This window comes from Thalassophryne amazonica, chromosome 16 (assembly GCF_902500255.1).
Source record: "Thalassophryne amazonica chromosome 16, fThaAma1.1, whole genome shotgun sequence".
In the NCBI taxonomy this organism is placed as follows: domain Eukaryota; kingdom Metazoa; phylum Chordata; class Actinopteri; order Batrachoidiformes; family Batrachoididae; genus Thalassophryne; species Thalassophryne amazonica.
This window is the reverse complement of record NC_047118.1, coordinates 22,132,438-22,153,779: the sequence shown is the minus strand read 5'-3', so window position 1 is coordinate 22,153,779 and position 21,342 is coordinate 22,132,438. Positions and strand designations below refer to the sequence as shown.

Below are 21,342 nucleotides of genomic sequence, written 5' to 3'. Positions count from 1 at the left end.
TAACATACTATGTTATGCTATGCTGTACTGGTAAGCTAATTATACAGTACTATGTTGTTACCTCATTGCCAATCTAAAGTGTAACATCCATCCATCCACCCATCCATTTTCTATACCCGCTTACTCCAATTAAGGATCACAGGCTGGATCCTATCCCAGCAGTCACAGGGCATGAGACAGGGTACACCCTGGACAGGATGCCAGTCTCTCACAGGTCCACATATAGGCAAACAGACATATTCACACCCACACACACACTTTTGGACATTTTTTTTTTAAGTTTCCAATTCACCTAACCTGCATGTCTTTGGAGGTGGGAGGAAGCCGGAGCACCTGGGGGAGCCCACACAAACACTGGGAGAACATGCAAACTACACACAGAAAGGCCACGGGTGAGAATCGAACCCATGACCTTCATGCAGTGACGTAACAGTGTATTGCACGTTTTGGACTCACTGGCTTGGTATGCAATGCTTTATTTGGTCTCAGGCGTTTCCTGGTGTTTAGTTAAGTTGCAGCCCAGATAAAATTTAGGGCGGGGTCACAATGTGCAACACCACCTATTTCCTAAACAACCACTCCACACTTTAATGCACCTGTAAATCATTACAGTCTGTACATATCAGCATGAAGCTGTGAACAAAGGTTGATGTAAGCGACGGCAGGATTATCTGGTTACGGCAGAATTATTTGGTTAAGGAAAGGAGCAGGTAAGGTTATTTACGGCTCAACAAACCTTTTCAAGTTACTGTTTAACATTTTGAAAAACGTCCTCACAGAAGTCAGACCGAGGACACACTCTGATCTCTTCAGATCGTCTCAAATTACATGTTCATTTCGTGACTGTCACACTTTAGTCAGAAATTTAACCTGAAGGTTTCAGAGGGAGCAGGTTTTTGTTGTGTTTTATTTGAATGGTGACTACTGTTGGTGCTATACCTGTTTGACTACATACTTGTCCTTAGATCCTTCTATGGATCTTGTTAGCCACGCTCTGTTAGCCTGTTTGACCTTTCAACCAGTAATTATTTTAAAACTTGTAACGCTATTTATTATGATAAAGCAAAGTTGTATTAAATGCAAATAGCCTCACTGTACGTAGCTTTGATTGGAGTGTACAAAATGTGTATATACTGTACTTTGTGTGCTTATATTTAATATACGTCAAGAACACAATGTCCCATTGGTTTAGAGAATGTAAAATCAGCACATTGTTACAATTCCGTGTGAGTGCTTCTTTTTAGAGGAGCCCAAATAGTAGATCCATTTGATTATTTGATATGCTGACACATTTATTAAATGAAGAGTTATATTGAGTTGTTGTTGTTGTTATTATTATTATTATTACTACCTATAAATAGAAATCCTATACCAAAATAAGCATGTACACAAAAATGATTCATTGGACTCAGATAAAACTGAAGTTATTGTACTTGGCCCCACAAATCTTAGAAACATGGTGTCTAACCAGATCCTTACTCTGGATGGCATTACCCTGACCTCTAGTAATACTGTGAGAAATCTTGGAGTCATTTTTGATCAGGATATGTCATTCAAAGCGCATATTAAACAAATATGTAGGACTGCTTTTTTGCATTTATGCAATATCTTTAAAATCAGAAAGGTCTTGTCTCAGAGTGATGCTGAAAAACTAATTCATGCATTTATTTCCTCTAGGCTGGACTATTGTAATTCATTATTATCAGGTTGTCCTAAAAGTTCCCTAAAAAGCCTTCAGTTAATTCAAAATGCTGCAGCTAGAGTACTGACGGGGACTAGAAGGAGAGAGCATATCTCACCCATATTGGCCTCTCTTCATTGGCTTCCTGTTAATTCTAGAATAGAATTTAAAATTCTTCTTCTTACTTATAAGGTTTTGAATAATCAGGTCCCATCTTATCTTAGGGACCTCGTAGTACCATATCACCCCAATAGAGCGCTTCGCTCTCAGACTGCAGGCTTACTTGTAGTTCCTAGGGTTGTAAGAGTAGAATGGGAGGCAGAGCCTTCAGCTTTCAGGCTCCTCTCCTGTGGAACCAGCTCCCAATTCAGATCAGGGAGACAGACACCCTCTCTACTTTTAAGATTAGGCTTAAAACTTTCCTTTTTGCTAAAGCTTATAGTTAGGGCTGGATCAGGTGACCCTGAACCATCCCTTAGTTATGCTGCTATAGACGTAGACTGCTGGGGGGTTCCCATGATGCACTGTTTCTTTCTCTTTTTGCTCTGTATGCACCACTCTGCATTTAATCATTAGTGATCGATCTCTGCTCCCCTCCACAGCATGTCTTTTTCCTGGTTCTCTCCCTCAGCCCCAACCAGTCCCAGCAGAGGACTGCCCCTCCCTGGGCCTGGTTCTGCTGGAGGTTTCTTCCTGTTAAAAGGGAGTTTTTTTCCTTCCCACTGTAGCCAAGTGCTTGCTCACAGGGGGTCGTTTTGACCGTTGGGGTTTTACATGATTATTGTATGGCCTTGCCTTACAATGTGGAGCGCCTTGGGGCAACTGTTTGTTGTGATTTGGCGCTATATAAAAAAAATTGATTGATTGATTGATTGATTGGATGAACTCAATTTAATTATGTGCAGGATTTCCATAGAATAAATATATGTAGCCCCAACTCAAATAAAACGCATCCATGCAAGATCATTTAATTTATTTGAGTTGGAACTACATATATTTATTAGCTGGAATCCAATCCAGCGAGTTAGTTTTTTTAAGTGTATCACAAACAAATTACTCATTGGATGAACTCAATTCAGTTATGGGCAGGATTTCCATAGAATAAATATATGTAGCCCCAACTCAAATAAAACGCATCCATGCAAGATCATTTAATTTATCTGAGTTCGAACTACATATATTTATTAGATGGAATCCAATCCAGCGAGTTAGTTTTTTTGAAGTGTATCACACAAACAAATTACTCATTGGATGAACTCCATTCAATTATGGGCAGGATTTCCATATAATAAATATATGTAGTACCAACTAAATAAATTAAATTATCTTGCATGGATGTGTGGGCTACATATGTTTAATAGATGGAAATGCTACACATAATTTAATTGAGTTCATCCAATGCATCAGTTTTTTTTAGTGTATGTATCCCTGTCATTTTGTACAGTTTTTAAATTGATAGTATTATTTTTAACATTAATATTTAAAAAAGACACTTGAATGATTTGTAGAAATACTGGGGTTTTTCTTGAGTAAAAAAAAGAAAACATGCTGTGTTTTCAGATTATGGCCTCGACCGTTGGTCTCCTGTCTGAGAAGCACTTTTTGTGCTCTCTGTGTGGAGACATCTTCACCAGCCCGGTGACCATACCGTGTGGCCACAGCTTCTGCCTGAACTGTCTGCATCACTACTGGACACGACACCAGTCTAAGTACTGTCCCCGCTGTAGGAGAGTATTTACGGACAAACCCGACCTCACGGTCAACAGCATTTTGGCAGATGTCACTGACAACTATAGGAAGACTCGACTGCAGAAAGCACCTGAGGAGCAGATGGTATCTAAGCTTTTGTGCCAGTCAATCATTCATAGGTGATATCAGCTCGTGATTAAAACGGTATTGATTAACAGCAGTAAATTTTCATGTCCTGTGTTTCTTCCACACTTTCAGGTTATAGACATTGAAAAAATGATTCAGGAAAGGCTGCAGAAGATAGAAAGATTAAAACACTGTCTTGCGCTTCAAAAGGTAGGTTGAAACTCTTTAAGCAACATGTGCACTGACATTCAGCCAAAAGATGAATTTAGAAAAAGTTATTTCAAATATATAATGATTTTAAAAAATGCTACAGCTCAGGAAATGCTTGATGTTCAGTCTTAATTTTAGTGCCAGATACAAGTTTCTATCTGACTTACAGAAACACTTTGTCAGAAACTAATGTGTTGCCATGGCAACAGTCAAAACCAACAAAATCCACCCACTTCTCAGATCTCAGCAACTAGTGAGGCAAGAAAACAGATTTTTGGCCTAATTTACTCAGTGACACCAAGTTCCAATCCAATTTAGAAAAAAAATAGAATCCTCACAAAAACCTGAAATACAGATTCTGAGCTTTGATTCCAATAAACTCTCACTTTGTCACACTTTGTCCATCAGTAACCATTAAGATTACAGACTTCAGGTTTAATTTACTCAGAAGAAGAAGTAAGTTGTATTTATGCCCTCAGACCTGTTTTTATTGGTGCTCATATTCAGACTGTGTAGTGGGCCGAGTCTGGTTACTTCCCCAGCCAACGCTGATACCCATTTACAGCTTGGTGGACTAAGACAACCTACACACCTAAGCAACCTATGATGATTCATGATGTTAAAGTCAGTCAAGTGCATCTTCTGTCGGGTCTTCTGCACCTCTAGCCCTCTTGGGATGTCTTGATAGTAGTGTGGATACGTTGATCTCGAGGTGTCTCTGGTAGCAGGTGTTCTTTATGGCCATACACTAGGGGTAGGTCTTTCCCCAGTTTACCCAAGCAGTTCTGGAAGCTGTTAATACTAGGTAGTGATATGACGACATCACAGCAGGTTGTTCCAGGTGTCTGAGGTTCCAGCTGAAGAGGTGTGTTTGCGCAAATTAGTTCTTGGCCTGGTTTTCATGATTTTCAAATAATGTCCGCTTGTGTTTGGTGTTTGTTCCGAGAGTTTGATGAAATCACATGTCACATCATATTTGCCAAACAGAATTTTATACATTTCAATCATGTCTTCATGGAATCTACGGAACGCTACCAAAGGGAGTTTTAGTTTTTGGAGACTTTCAGGGTATGATAATTCCTTGAGAAAGCATTTTGGTTGCACAATATTGGAGATTTTCTGTGGCGTCTATATATTTCCTCAAATATGGCAACCAGATTTGGTTGGCAAATTCTACGTGTGGATGGACTCAGGCCTATAGCTGACAATGCAGAAGTGTTGTGACCAAATACAGAAACAGGTAGTGTGACAAAGACTCAAACTCAGATCTACATATTGGAAGCCCAACTCCTGATACCACTGAGCTACCAACTCTATATTACTCTAATCTAGTCAGCGTGATCCAATTAATTTATAACTGGAAAACAGTAAATGGCCGCACCTTCCCCCAGGAAAGGCTTGTTTTGACCTTTGACCCTAATGAAACGGCCTCTTACTGTATCTCAGTAACTACTGAGACTAGATATCAGTTATTGGTCTTAAAAGTTTTCCTTCCAACTAAAACATTTTTTCCCGACTATGACCAAAAGTGACTGTTTTAATGATGGGCTCCAGTTTTGATTTAGCATGTTGGGAATAATTTGACACTTAAATTCAGACTACAAAAACCTACTTTGTCTTGTCAGATCAGTCACAAATATTTTTCTTTGATCTTACGATAAATGTTGGTAGTTGAACGATAATGACAATGATGATGATTATGTCCATTCAGTCGTCTTACTTCAGAGAGGTGCGAGAGAGCCAGAAGATCTTCTCTGCCCTGGTGAACGCTATGGAGAAAAGTCACAAAGCTGTTGTTGCAACAGTCGAGGAGAGACAGCAGAATGAGAAACAAAGAGTAGAAACTCTGGTGCAAGAACTTGAAGAGGAGATCCAGCAGCTGAGGACTGCTCAAGCTGATCCTCAGTTACCCGTGAATAACAAGCAAAGTGAAGAAGTAAGGAAGTTATCTTGGCAACCTACATCAAGTGTAGGCAACATGATGATAACATGATGGTTCTGACTTCTGTGGTTATGTCTTGCAGAGCATTGTTTCTTCTGTCTGTCTATCTGAGATGAAGGACTGGTCCACAGTTACCATAGAAACTGACCCATGCATTGGGGTAACCAGAAAAGTGTTGTCAGATATGATGGATACAATCAAAGCTGAAGTCAACAGACTCTCCAAATCTGGTCAGCAACATGATTTGTAACAATCTGTTGTACTTTTACTGTCTAGGTACTGTACTGCACAGTGACTTTCCTGTTGTTGTTTTTTTTTTTTTCTCAGAATTTAAGAAAGTAGAGAAATACACAGGTAAGACACCGTTTCCAGAAACATTTAATCTCAAATGCCTTGTGTTTGTGCTGTACAGTCAGGTCGATAAGTGTTTGGACAGTGACACACCTTTTGTAATTTTACTTCTGTGCACAGCCACAATAGACGTGAAGTGAAAAAACAAGATGTGTTTACAACTTCAACTTTCAGCTGTAATTCAGGGGTTTAGCAAAAATATTATACAACCCCTGGCAAAAATTATGTAATCACCGGCATTGGAGGATGTTCATTTAGTTGTCAAATTTTGTAGAAAAAAAGAAGATCACAGACATGACACAAAACTAAAGTCATTTCAAATGTCAACTTTCTGGCTTTAAGAAACACTATAAGAAATGAAGAAAAAAAAATTGTGGCAGTCAGTAATGGTTACTTTTTTAGACCAAGCAGAGGGAAAAAAATATGGACTCACTCAATTCTGAGGAATAAATTATGGAATCACCCTGTAAATTTTCATCCCCAAAACTAACACCTGCATCAAATCAGATCTGCTCGTTAGTCTGCATCTAAAAAGGAGTGATCACACCTTGGAGAGCTGTTGCACCAAGTGGACTGACATGAATCATGGCTCCAACACGGGAGATGTCAATTGAAACAAAGGAGAGGATTATCAAACTATTAAAAGAGGGTAAATCATCACGCAATGTTGCAAAAGATGTTCACAGTCAGCTGTGTCTAAACTCTGGACCAAATACAAACAACATGGGAAGGTTGTTAAAGGCAAACATACTGGTAGACCAAGGAAGACATCAAAGCGTCAAGACAGAAAACTTAAAGCAGTAGGTCTCAAAAATCGAAAATGCACAACAAAACAAATGAGGAACGAATGGGAGGAAACTGGAGTCAACGTCTGTGACCGAACTGTAAGAAACCGCCTAAAGGAAATGGGATTTACATACAGAAAAGCTAAACGAAAGCCATCATTAACACCTAAACAGAAAAAAACAAGGTTACAATGGGCTTAGGAAAAGCAATCGTGGACTGTGGATGACTGGATGAAAGTGTTGTGTGGGCCGCTGAAGAGGAGGTACTGCTGGCCCATCACCACCAGAGGGCGCCCTGTCTGGAGTGCGGGCTCCAGGCACCAGAGGGCGCTGCCGCCTCACAGGAGCAGCCGGGGTGACAGCTGTCACTTATCGCCTATGACAGCTGTCACCAATCATCTGATCAGCAGTGGTATATCAGCAGGATGACATCTCCACCTCTTTGCCGAGATATCGCTCTACCTTGAAGGTACTGTTCTCAGCCGACTGTGTTGTCTTTGTCAACATTAACACTTTGTTACTTTTGTGCGTGAAGTAGCAGACATTCTTCCGACGAGAGGAGGAGGTGGTTTTCCCGCCATACGGGTTGCTGGGTGCACACGCACCCACCTTTAACTGTTTTTGTTCCTCGCCAGCAGTACCAGATCCGACACGCGGAGGCAGTGGCCACCTGGGAGTTCGGGACTTGGCGGCTCCAGTATTCCCGGGGTTCGGTGGCGGAGGAAATCGTGTGGTTCCGGTTCTGCTTTGGACAGACGTCTCTTATCTTCGAGCCTTCCCACATGACACATTGTGTGAATTGACTTCTTGTCTATTGTTGTAATCTGTTGTGTTTGTTGTGCTTTTTGTCACAACAGTAAAGCGTTGTTATTTGGCTACCTCCATTGTCCGTTCATTTGCGCCCCCTGTTGTGGGTCCGTGTTCCTACACTTTCACAACAGGATATCTCGGCCAACGTCATGGACCCCGAGGGGCGTCAACCGGCTGTTGAACGGCCAATGGAAGAGCAGGGCGCACAGGCGTCTGCAGGAGGAATGATCGGTGAGTTGCAGCGAATCCTCACCGCTTTTACGGCTCGGTTGGATCTAATGACCGAGCAGAACGTCCTCCTTAACCGCAGGGTGGAGGCGCGCCCTCAGGGCGCTGCTGCGGCTCCCCCTCCTGTCGATCCTGTGCGCAACAGTGACGTTCCACAGGTCGTTCAACGACCCCTCCCACCTTCCCCTGAAGCATACATAAGCCCTCCAGAGCCGTACGGGGGTTGTGTGGAGACGTGCGCGGACTTTCTTATGCAGTGTTCGCTCGTCTTCGCACAACGTCCCGTCATGTACGCGACTGATGCTAGTAGGATAGCTTATGTGATTGCTCTGCTTCGGGGTAAAGCACGCGCCTGGGCTACGGCGCTCTGGGAACAGAACTCACGGTTGTTATCAGCATACACTGGGTTTGTGGGGGAGTTCAGAACAGTGTTTGATCACCCTAACAGAGGAGAGACCGCTTCAACCGTGCTGCTGTCAGTGAGACAGGGACGCGAGAGTGCAGCCGCTTATGCAGTCAACTTCCGCATCGCGGCTGCGAGGTCCGGCTGGAATAACGTTGCGCTCCGCGCCGCCTTCATAAACGGACTGTCGTTGGTTCTGAAGGAGCAGCTGGTAGCTAAGGAGGAACCGCGGGATTTAGATGGGCTTATCGATCTCGTTATACGGTTAGACAATCGGTTGGAGGAACGCCGTTGGGAGCGAGGCGAAGGACGTGACCGGATACGCGCCGCCCCTCTCCCTTCCGGGTTCGAAAAGGGGCCGCCCTCCCCACGCTCCACAGCCGCAGCGCTTTGTGGGTTAACAGCTCCCCCTGCTGACGTTGTTAGGGAAATGCACAGGGCCAAAATGGGGAGGCTGATCCGTGGAGAGTGTTTTCTCTGCAGCTCAACTGAGCACACACAGAGAAACTGCCCCAAACGGCCAAAACGACAACACTCGCCCTTAGAGAGTGGGCTAAGGGGGGGTCAAAACATTCAAGTGAGACACAAACAAATTACCACACGACTACAGTCACAATCCTGAGCGGGGATTTAACCCTTCAAGCCCGAGCACTGGTGGACACGGGGTCAGAAGGGAATCTGCTAGACAGCAGATGGGCAAGGGAGGTAGGGCTCCCTCTGGTGGTGCTTCCTTCGCCGTTGCAGGTGCGGGCACTAGATGGCACCCTCCTCCCTTTACTCACACACAAGACACAACCAGTAACTCTGGTGGTGTCTGGAAACCACCGAGGAGATTGAGTTTTTTGTAACTCCTTCTACCTCCCGCGTGATTTTGGGCATCCCATGGATGTTGAAGCACAATCCCCGGATTGATTGGCCGTCTGGGGTGGTGGTTCAGTGGAGCGAAACCTGCCATCAGGGGTGTTTAGGATCCTCGGTTCCTCCCGGTTCACAGGCTAAGGAGGAGGTCAAAGTCCCTCCCAATCTGACAGCAGTGCCGGTTGAGTACCACGATCTTGCTGACGTCTTCAGTAAGGATCTGGCACTCACCCTTCCCCCGCACCGTCCGTACGATTGTGCCATTGATTTGGTTCCAGGCGCTGAGTTCCCGTCCAGCAGGCTGTACAACCTCTCACGACCTGAGCGCGAATCAATGGAGACCTACATCCGGGACTCATTGGCTGCCGGGCTGATCCGGAACTCCACCTCCCCGATGGGGGCAGGTTTCTTTTTTGTGGGCAAGAAAGATGGCGGACTTCGTCCATGTATTGATTACAGGGGGCTGAATGAGATTACGGTTCGCAACCGATACCCGTTGCCATTGTTAGGTTCCGTGTTCACCCCCCTGCATGGAGCCAAAATCTTTACTAAGCTGGATCATAGAAATGCGTATCACCTGGTTCGGATCCGGAAGGGAGACGAATGGAAGACGGCATTTAACACCCCATTAGGTCACTTTGAGTACCTGGTCATGCCGTTCGGCCTCACCAACGCCCCCGCGATGTTCCAAGCCTTGGTTAACGACGTCTTGCGGGACTTCCTGCACCGATTCGTCTTCGTATATCTGGACGATATTCTCATCTTTTCTCCGGATCCTGAGACCCATGTCCAGCATGTACGTCAGGTCCTGCAGCGGTTGTTAGAGAACCGACTGTTTGTGAAGGGCGAGAAGTGCGAGTTTCACCGCACGTCTTTGTCCTTCCTGAGGTTTATCATCTCCTCTAACTCTGTCGCCCCTGATCCGGCCAAGGTTGCGGCGGTGAGAGATTGGCCCCAACCAACAAGCCATAGGAAGCTGCAACAGTTCCTCGGCTTCGCTAATTTCTATAGGAGGTTCATTAAGGGCTACAGTCAGGTAGTTAGCCCCCTGACAGCCCTGACCTCTCCAAAAGTCCCCTTCACCTGGTCGGATCGGTGCGAAGCCGCGTTCAAGGAGTTGAAACGACGGTTCTCTACTGCGCCAGTTTTGGTGCAGCCCGACCCTAGCTGCCAGTTCATGGTTGAAGTGGACGCCTCTGACTCAGGGATAGGAGCCGTGCTGTCCCAGAGCAGAGAGACCGATAAGGTACTTCACCCGTGTGCCTACTTTTCACGCAGGTTGACCCCGGCTGAACGGAACTATGACGTCGGCAATTGAGAACTCCTTGCGGTGAAAGAGGCTCTTGAAGAGTGGAGACATCTGTTGGAGGGAACGTCCGTGCCATTCACGGTTTTCACTGACCACCGGAACCTGGAGTATATCAGGACCGCCAAGCGGCTGAACCCCAGGCAAGCCCGCTGGTCACTGTTCTTCGGCCGTTTTGACTTCCGGATCACCTACCGCCCCGGGACCAAAAACCAGAGATCAGATGCCTTGTCCCGGGTGCATGAAGACGAAGTCAAAACGGAGTTGTCGGATCCACCGGAACCTATCATCCCGGAGTCCGCTATCGTGGCCACCCTCACCTGGGACGTAGAGAAAACCGTCCGGGAGGCCCTGGCACGGAGCCCGGATCCCGGAACTGGGCCGAAGAACAAACTTTACGTCCCACCAGAGGCCAGGGCTGCAGTCCTGGACTTCTGTCACGGCTCCAAGTTCTCCTGTCATCCAGGGGTGCGTAGGACCATGGCAGTTGTCCGGCAGCGCTTCTGGTGGGCGTCCCTGGAGGCCGACGTCCGGGATTATATCCAGGCCTGCACCACCTGCGCCAGGGGCAAGGCTGACCACCGCAGGGCATCGGGACTGCTCCAGCCGCTGCCTGTGCCTCATCGCCCCTGGTCCCACATCGGCCTGGATTTTGTCACGGGCCTCCCGCCGTCCCAGGGCAACACCACCATCCTCACGATAGTGGACCGATTCTCCAAGGCGGCCCACTTCGTGGCCCTCCCGAAGCTCCCGACTGCCCAGGAGACAGCGGACCTCCTGGTCCACCACGTCGTCCGGCTGCATGGGATTCCAACAGACATCGTCTCCGACCGCGGTCCCCAGTTCTCCTCGCAAGTCTGGAGGAGCTTCTGCCGGGAACTGGGGGCCACGGTGAGTCTCTCGTCCGGGTATCATCCTCAGACCAACGGGCAAGCAGAACGGGTCAATCAGGAGGTGGAACGGGCCCTGCGCTGCGTGACGGCCGCGCACCCAGCGGCCTGGAGTACCCATTTGGCCTGGATCGAGTATGCCCATAACAGCCAGGTGTCTTCAGCCACCGGCCTCTCCCCTTTTGAGGTGTGTCTGGGGTATCAGCCCCCGTTGTTTCCGGTGGTTGAGGGAGAGGTCGGTGTGCCCTCGGTCCAGGCCCACCTGCGGAAGTGCCATTGGGTGTGGCGCTCCGCCCGTTCTGCTTTGCTAAAGGCCCGGACGAGGGCAAAAGCCCATGCAGACCGTCGGCGGACCCCGGCCCCTGCGTATCGGCCAGGGCAGGAGGTGTGGTTGTCCACCAAGGACATTCCCCTGAAAGTGGACTCCCCCAAACTACAGGCCCGTTACATCGGTCCCTTCAGGATCCTTAAGGTCATCAGTCCAGCCGCAGTGAGGCCGGAAGCTGAAGCCCCACTGCGGATCCATCCTGTTTTCCATGTGTCCCGGATAAAGCCGCATCACACCTCACCCCTCTGTGCTCCGGGTCCGGCGCCGCCTCCTGCCCGGATCATCGATGGCGAGCCGGCTTGGACTGTGCGCCGGCTCTTGGATGTCCGTAGGATGGGCCGGGGCTTCCAGTATTTGGTGGACTGGGAGGGGTATGGACCCGAAGAACGCTCCTGGGTGAAGAGGAGCTTCATCCTGGACCCGGCCCTCCTGGCCGATTTCTTCCGCCTCCACCCGGACAAGCCTGGTCGGGCGCCAGGAGGCTCCCGTTGAGGGGGGGGGGTCCTGTTGTGTGGGCCGCTGAAGAGGTACTGCTGGCCCATCACCACCAGAGGGCGCCCTGTCTGGAGTGCGGGCTCCAGGCACCAGAGGGCGCTGCCGCCTCACAGGAGCAGCCGGGGTGACAGCTGTCACTTGTCGCCTATGACAGCTGTCACCAATCATCTGATCAGCAGTGGTATATCAGCAGGACGACATCTCCACCTCTTTGCCGAGATATCGCTCTACCTTGAAGGTACTGTTCTCAGCCGACTGTGTTGTCTTTGTCAACATTAACACTTTGTTACTTTTGTGCGTGAAGTAGCAGACATTCTTCCGACGAGAGGAGGAGGTGGTTTTCCCGCCATACGGGTTGCTGGGTGCACACGCACCCACCTTTAACTGTTTTTGTTCCTCGCCAGCAGTACCAGATCCGACACGCGGAGGCAGTGGCCACCTGGGAGTTCGGGACTTGGCGGCTCCAGTATTCCCGGGGTTCGGTGGCGGAGGAAATCGTGTGGTTCCGGTTCTGCTTTGGACAGACGTCTCTTATCTTTGAGCCTGCCCACATGACACATTGTGTGAATTGACTTCTTGTCTATTGTTGTAATCTGTTGTGTTTGTTGTGCTTTTTGTCACAACAGTAAAGCGTTGTTATTTGGCTACCTCCATTGTCCGTTCATTTGCGCCCCCTGTTGTGGGTCCGTGTTCCTACACTTTCACAACAGAAAGTCATATTCAGTGATGAATCTCGAATCTGCATTGGGCAAGGTGATGATGCTGGAACGTTTGTTTGGTGCCTTTCCAATTAAATTTATAAAGATGACTGCCTGAAGAGAACATGTAAATTTCCACAGTCATTGATGATATGGGGCTGCATGTCAGGTAAAGGCACTGGGGATATAGCTGTCATTACATCATCAATAAATGCACAAGTTTACGTTGATATTTTTGACACTTTTCTTATCCCATCAATTGAAAGGATGTTTGGGGATGATGAAATCATTTTTCAAGATGATAATGCATCTTGCCATAGAGCAAAAACTGTGAAAACATTCCTTGCAAAAAGACACGTAGGGTCAATGTCATGGCCTGCAAATAGTCCGGATCTTAATCCAATTGAAAATCTTTGGTGGAAGTTGAAGAAAATGGTCCATGACAAGGCTCCAACCTGCAAAGCTGATCTGGCAACAGCAATCAGAGAAAGTTGGAGCCAGATTGATGAGTACTGTTTGTCACTCATTAAGTCCATGCCTCAGAGACTGCAAGCTGTTATAAAAGCCAGAGGTGGTGCAACAAAATACTAGTGATGTATTGGAGCGTTCTTTTGTTTTTCATGATTCCATAATTTTTTCCTCAGAATTGAGTGATTCCATATTTTTTTTCCCTCTGCTTGGTCTAAAAAGTAACCATTACTGACTGCCACATTTTTTTTTTCCTGATTTCTTATAGTGTTTCTTAAAGCCAGAAAGTTGCCATTTGAAATGACTTTAGTTTTGTGTCATGACTGTGATCTGCTTTTTTCTACAAAATTAAACAACTGAATGAACATCCTCCGAGGCCGGTGATTCCATAATTTTTGCCAGGGGTTGTATTAACCATTTAGGAATTACACCTATTACACAGTCCCTCCAGATTCAGAGTACTTGGACAAACTAATGTCCAGTGTATGGACTATAATTAATACAAATCATCGCTTTTATGGACAGTTTTTACCCGAGGCCGTTAAATATGGCCATCGGGTATTGCAAAGTCTTTGTGTTCATCTGTCCGTCTTTCTGTGCTCAGCATAAATCCAGTCATATTACTGCCAGAGTCTTCAAATTTAAAGGGAACAATCTTGGCACACAGACCTTGGACAGGTTCAAAGATGGCTAACTAATACCTTTTTAAGAGGTATTTTAAAAGGTTGAAAAGTCACACTCTGTTTGAATTTATTCAGTTTTGTTTTTGAGTGGCAGGCATGTCAGCCAATCAGAGTAGCACTACACTGTGACAACAGTGGCTGGTCTTTCTAAAATTGCTTTGTATTGTGTATTTCTATGCATGTTTCTCATATATTATGTAAAAGCTAATGAGAAATAAACAAGTCTAAAACTGAAAATGCTGTTTTTGGAACCTAATAAAACCTCTGAACTTATTTACAAGACATTTCGCGGATGTTAGCATGGTGATATCACAGCCTGGTACCTAGCTGCAAAACTCTTGTTTTGTGTGTTTATTTACATGTGTCTCATATGTTATGTGAAAACTGAGAAATAAACACTTCTAAAACTGAAATTGCTGTTTTTGAAACCTAATAACACCTCTGAACTTATTTACAAGACATTTCACAGACATTAGCATGGTGACATCACAGGCTGGTAGCTAGTTGCATATCTCCTTTTTGTTTGTGTGTAAGTATATCCTCTGTCATATATTATGTAAAAGCTAGTGAGAAATAAACACTTCTAAAAACTGAAAACACTGCTTTTGTAACCAGATAACACCTCTGGAGTCATTTACAGATGTTAGCATGCACGCTAACTTCCTATGGAGTTAAATTTGTCTCATTAATACCCGCAAATGCACAGAGGGTGATCTACAAATATTCCTTGATTTACACAACTTCTGCTCTTAAAGCGTAAATATTGTTTTTGATTGATTGACTGAACATGTACAAGTTGTACGTAACACAATAGGATCTTAATAATTAATTAAACAACTGCAAATGATAAAGAACACAATGCACAAACGGCCGAGGGTATTTTAGCATTGTGTTATATATATATATATATGGAGGACACCAGTGAAGGAAGGCACCGGGACACCCATGAAACCTATGAAGGAGTCATAGGGTCCCCTGTAGGGTCCCCTGTTTCTCCAAACACATCCACAGAAGCCTATAACTCCTTCAGTGTTGCCAGGGTATCTTGGTGGCTTCCCTTGCTAGTTTCTTTTTGGACAGTCACTAACGTTTTGAGAACTGTGGACACCAGACAAATTTACCATACTGTTTGTATTTATTAATACTGAAATAAATGAAGTTCAAAACAAATTCACTGACTTGGAAATGATCATGTATCCATCTTCTAACTTCTCAGAAGAAAGCGGATATAAAAGTAATGATTTATATGAACATTAATCATTATACGAGGTCTGTTAGAAAAGTATCCGACCTTTTTATTTTTTTCAAAAACTATATGGATTTGAATCATGTGCGCTTGCATGAGCCAAGCTTGAACCTTCGTGCGCATGCGTGAGTTTTTTCACGCCTGTCGGTTGCGTCATTCGCCTGTGGGCAGGCTTTGAGTGAGCACTGGTCCACCCCCCTCGTCGGATTTTCATTGTCAGGGAAATGGCTGAGCGACTGCCACCTTGCTCCATGAAAATTTTTTCAGAAACTGTGTGAGACAGCCAGGTGGAAACCATTCGGAAAATTCAGATGGCTTTCGGTGAAGATTCTGTTGGCGTCACACAGATTAAGGAGGATTACAACCGGATTAAAGACGGCCCACAGTGGCTGAGGGCGTGCCACGCTTCGAGTGGCCATCGACATGCTGAAAAGACCAGATCATTTCCAAAGTGAAAGCTGTGTTGATCCGGGACGTCATGTGACTACCAGAGAAATCGCACAAAATGTGGACATCAGCACTTTTGTGGCACATTCCACTGTTACAGGAGATTTTGTAATGAAAGACGTGCGGAGGAATCCGCGCGTCGGGACGGAGCCGCTCATGGCGCACAACAAAAAACACCTCCGTGTTGGAAACCATTCGGAAGATTCAGACGGCTTTCGGTGGCTTTTCAGTCGAGTGAGTATCCGAGAAATTGTGTAACAGCTGGGCATGTCACAACATGTCCTGTGAGACTTCCAACACGGAGGTGTTTTTTGTTGTGCGCCATGAGCGGCACGAAGGTTCAAGCTTGGCTGATGCAAGCGCACATGATTCAAATCCGTATAGTTTTTGAAAAAAATGAAAAGGTCGGAAACTTTTCTAACAGACCTCGTATTTAGCAGAAGTGGGACAAAGTCACTGTCAAGTCATTCTCAAGTAATCAATCTGCAAGTCCCAAGTCAAGTCTCAAGTCAGCTTGCAAACAGTTGGTGGTCATTATGATGTGAGATTTAACTTGGCACTTGCTGATTCATGATTTGAGAGTGACTTGATGGTAACTTCGTCCCACCTGTGATCTTTAGTTAGACCAATTACTTGTCTGAAAATGGAGGGATGGTGTGTAATAATAGTTGGAATTCTGAAATCATTAATGATATATTTTTGTAAAACCCCTTGATATTAAAACTGAAAGTCTTTACTCCAAGAACATCTTGATTGTTTCATTTCACTGCCATCATGGTGGTTTACAGAGGGAAATTACAAAAACTGTCCAAATAGTTATGCTCCTGGCTGTAGTCATCTTTCTTTCTCCTTCCTCTTTCTTAGTGGGTGTCAATCTGAGCACTAAGACAGCCCACCCTGCCCTCACTGTCTCAGATGACAGGAAACAGGTGAAACATACAAACAAGCTACAGGAGGTACCGGACAACCCAAAGCGGTTTGACCGTGTGCCAAATGTGCTGGCCAAAGAAAGTCTCAGCAGTGGAAGGTACTACTGGGAGGTGGAAGTTGGTGAGAAGATCGAGTGGGACCTGGGTGTTGTAAGACAGTCCATCAACAGGAAGGGCAAATTCACTGTCTGCCCTGCAAATGGTTTCTGGACATTAAGCTTGAAGCCTGGAGGACACTATATTGCCAACAGCTCTCCCGTCACGCCACTGGCTGTAGAGCAGAGACCCAAGAAGGTGGGAGTCTTTCTGGACTACACAGAAGGTCGTGTGTCATTCTTCTGTGCAGAAACTGGATTACATCTATATATGTTTACAGACATGTTCACTGACAGGCTCCATCCATTCTTCAGTCCAGGCTGCCTGCACGCTGGCAAAAACGCGGCTCCTCTAATCATCTCTTCAAGCTTTTGCAGTATCTAAATGTGGCCAATTTCTGCTTTTAATATTCAGCCTTTTCAGTATCTATCCACTACAACCAATATAATTATAACCCAAGATTCAACATAATACATAGCGCAAAACTATTTTTTTTTTATTATAATCAGAATCATTTCTATGTAGCAGTTCAGTTACCCAGAAGAATTAGAGAAGGCCAAAAGAAGGAGTGACTCCTTATACTTACAAAACTTCAATGAAACCCATAAACAGATTAAACAGATTGAAAGGACAAAGGAGAAGGGTAGAAGAAAAGAGAAGGCTCTCATAAATGAACAAGCGAGTCAAAGTCTTAAAGAAGAGAAAATGGCTTGCAGGGTTGAATGGATGCTCTGGGCTGCCGGGTTGGGACCGAGGTTGAGGAGGAGCGGGGAGGCAGGGTGCAACCAAACAGCGAGGCATTGTGCTCGTACACCAGGCACTGGGAGACACGCACACATTGACACAATCGTGCACACAAGCACATGCTTCTGCCCACTGCCACGCAGACTCGCACTGGCATCTCAGAGGGTCTCCAGTCCTGTCCTGGATGTCCAAGCTGATCGCCCTTCTTGTCCACCTGGCCTCAGAGACAGATCATCAGCCTGCTCTCCGGTCATCCTGCTCAGTGAACTGAATTCTCAGGGCCAGAATCCACTGCTTCTGGACATTCACACCTGATCTACACAAGCAACATCAAAACAACAACAACAAATAAAAACCCAACGCCAGCCTGTGGAGCATCTCTGAGGGGAGCAGGGTGAATGCAAAATCTTCTATTGAGGTAAATATCTTGGATAATGTTCTTTACTGCTACATTTGTGTCTATATTTCCTGTTATAATGATATTATAAAGTATTTCACTGTTGCTCCATTCTGCAAAAATTCCAAGAAACATATCCTGATCCAAAAAACAGGGAAAGCAATTTGTTAAATGCGATAATCCAAAGGATGGAGGAATCAGAGGTTAGTCAAAGGGTTTGAATGTGTTAATGGAGGTAATCAACAGGAACATATAGAGAAGAATTGGAAATGTTTTTTTGTTGTTATTTCATATGCTTTGATTTAGTACAGTGGCTATTATTTGTTCAAATAACAGGTAATACTAAAAATTATCTTGAGTCTGGAGATAAGTGAAATGTGTGAAAAAATGTAGCAAACTGTTAAAGCTCAATAAAGTGGCTGTTTTTAATCTGTGGCGCAGAGAGGGTTTGATGGGTAAAATATGGATACTATGAAGTGGGATAAATGGATGACATAGGACCTCCTGGCCCACTCCAGTAGCCTTCATGAAAGCTGCTTGTGTTCAGAATCTCCTCATGTTTTTCTGAGATAATCCACTCACAGCAAGGCGTTGCTCGACGCCTACAGCTGTGTCAAAGAAAGCTATTCTCTGTGGCTCACTGGAATCCACTAAACACGGGCCTCCCAGCCTGTTCCTAGATGTTTATGATAAATATATGAAGCCCATCAGTCGTCTGATGCTTTAATAAAGTAAGACCAATTGTTTGCAAAAATAAAGAATTTATATTTTGTATCTCTAAGGATATGCCACACCATTTGTAAGGTGAGGTAAATGCAATTAATTGAATTCTATTCATGTTTTTCCTGTTTCAGGTTACCTGTTCGTGTCTGACACATCCTCACGCAGCGACACAGGATCCGCTATTGCAGCCAGACTTTCTTGGTCCTGTTGTCACATTTCTGTGTGGGACTGTAGGTGAGCCTGGTGCAACAGACTAGACACTTCCAACTGATTCAAACATCTTTTGCCATGGCAACAACAGGCATGCAGCTGTTAGGCCTAGTCATGTCCATCGTGGGCTGGGTGGCCGGCGCCGTAGCCTGCGCCATCCCCTTATGGCGGGTCACTGCCTTTATCGGGAACAACATAGTGACGGCTCAGATCATCTGGGAAGGTCTTTGGATGAATTGCATCGTGCAGAGTACAGGCCAAATTCAGTGCAAAGTGTATGACAGCATGCTGGCTCTGCCCAGCGACATGCAGGCTGCCCGCGGCCTCACCGTGCTCTCCATCATGATCAGCATCATGGCGCTTGCTCTTGGAGTTCTGGGAGTCAAGTGCACAAAGTGCATCGGTGTAAACAGTGTCAAAGCCCGTATTGCTCGTATTTCTGGTGCTCTCTTTGCCATCGCGGGGTTTCTCTACCTTGTGCCTGTCTGCTGGACTGCCCATTCCATCATCAGGGATTTCTACGACCCACATGTGGCGGCTCCACACAAGCGTGAGCTCGGTCCTGCTCTCTACATCGGTTGGGGCGCTTCAGCTTTACTCCTCATAGGAGGGTCGCTGCTATACGCAGGGTCAAGTCCCCCTGGTGTCCCGGGTTCTCCGACCTTCAGCAGCGGGGAAAGCAGTCCCCGCCGGGGGGCACCTGCCACACAAGTCAAAGGCTACGTCTGAGTTCCCAAAATGTCTGAAAGATACCATGTCCCCAGAATCTTCCCTCACGTCATGACAAACCTGTTCCTCTTCTCTTGATTCTGGTCCTCTTTAATTATTTTATATTTAATGCCATTTGAGTTTGTCTTTTCTTTGAAAAACCACAGGAGGTCATTTAGGGACATTTGAACTTGTTTAGTTATTTCATGCGTCACATTCTCCAATAACCTTTTTTTTAAATGTTTGTCAGTGTAAAATATAATAAAATCTTGGTTTCTTCTGTGGGCTTATGTTTTCATAAACACAGAGGAACAGTCCTCACCAGCGTATGCTTACAGAGTACAAGAGAAGGTTTGGAGCAGGGAAAATGGGAAAACATGCAGGAACAGGATTGATAACCCCTGCCACAGAAAAGCCCTGTAGAGCCAAAAGAAATCCGGATATGGGCTTGTGTTACATATGTCACAGAAGTCTACAACAACCCATTTCAACCCTAAAGGTTTCTTATAGCAGGAAAATTTGGACTTGTATTCTTAAATTTTGGGACTTTTGGGATGTTCAGCACAAATCCCAATCAAAACGGACAAAAGTAGTTTAAAGCAAGTTTTGCACAATACTCCTTTAAAAAAATTGTCTTTTATTGGGGCTCTTTTATATGAACACATGGGATTTGGTGCCATATGGCGAGATACGCGTAGAGTGTAGTGTTGTAGTAATGGTCATGGTCTCAACTCAGTCTCACCTCTTCCAACACTCACAACACACACAGTTTCGCCCCCTCCAAAATCTCAAAGTGAAGACCAAGACTTTGAAATTTTGGGGTGGTTGAGACAAAATCAAGACCGGACTCGAGTACTTCAACACTAACAGTATGAGTGCTCTTCTTACCCTGTCCCAGGGGGTGAAATAAACACATTCACCACATGAAAATTCTGGTATTCCTAACTGACAGAGCACAACACATGCCAGGCATCCACTTCTCCCTCTTTACTGTCAACTGGTATGTTGAATTGTGTGGAAACATGCAGTGTGGCATGTTGCTGGACAAAGAAAATCTTTATTATTATTTATTCATGAGGCATTGTTGGGATGTCAGTGCTCCCTTAGAGACATCTAATTCATAGTAAGGGACCCTTACTATGAATTAGATGTCTCTAACAGAACCCAGTGAAGGATACTCTTGGGAACAATTAAATGTTACCGTTAATATCACTGTGTTTGTGCTTCTTCTGCTGTAAACAGTAAATATGATCATAATGGTGAGCGCGTACTCAGTTGCTTCTGTCCATAAGGGCAGAGAAGCACAATGCCACTTTGTGGCATTACAGCATCACGGTGACAATGGTCACTAGTGTTCCAAGTGCTAGGCAGTGACTCATACGTGACGTAAGATGGTCTGTGCCCATGTTGATTCAGTTATGCTGCGAATACTGTAAGGTAGTCTGTGTTACAGCACTGTACAGTTGTAAACGAGAAGAAAACTGAAAGCAATAAGCATTGTATAGGGTCTAAAAATAGCTTTCAGTGGGCCAACAACACTCACTCACTCATCTTCCTAAACCTAAAAATAAATCATCAAATATAAATGACTTTAATCCTTCACTAGAGAGTATTATTCAGCACGCCATTCAAGAAATATCCACCACATCAGCTACAGTACCGGTTTCAAAGAAAGAGTAGTTGTAGGTCCTAAGGATTATTGGAGCCATGCTTACCTCCAGATTCCATAGTGTGACGTGGATGAGGGTCTACAACTCCCCCAGATGGGATGCCAGCCCAATGCAAGTTTCTTCCCTACCCAAGGCCAGTACTCATTTAAAGCTGGTTGGACAGGAACAATGCAGATGAAGTATCAGGTGGTATGACGAAGAGAGGCAACTCAGGTCTACAT

General features: G+C 45.3%; 1 protein-coding gene across 2 annotated transcripts; it reads left to right on the top strand.

Annotated features, from left to right (window-relative positions):
- Positions 1-340: 340 nt before the first annotated feature.
- cldnk (claudin k) lies at positions 341-19,731 on the top strand. 2 transcript variants are annotated; one of them, XM_034190074.1, is made up of 8 exons: positions 341-710; positions 3,242-3,514; positions 3,629-3,706; positions 5,418-5,642; positions 5,731-5,878; positions 5,976-6,002; positions 16,509-17,831; positions 18,665-18,725. In XM_034190074.1, exons 2-7 carry the CDS (start codon positions 3,245-3,247, stop codon positions 17,051-17,053), a joined length of 1,293 nt encoding a protein of 430 aa, XP_034045965.1. In that variant the 5' UTR covers positions 341-710; positions 3,242-3,244; the 3' UTR covers positions 17,054-17,831; positions 18,665-18,725. The 2 variants fall into 2 exon arrangements, with proteins under 2 accessions (XP_034045965.1, XP_034045966.1); XM_034190075.1 differs by lacking the exons at positions 341-710; positions 3,242-3,514; positions 3,629-3,706; ... (1 more) ...; positions 5,731-5,878; positions 5,976-6,002 and having other exon boundaries at positions 17,296-17,831; positions 18,665-19,731.
- Positions 19,732-21,342: the final 1,611 nt, after the last annotated feature.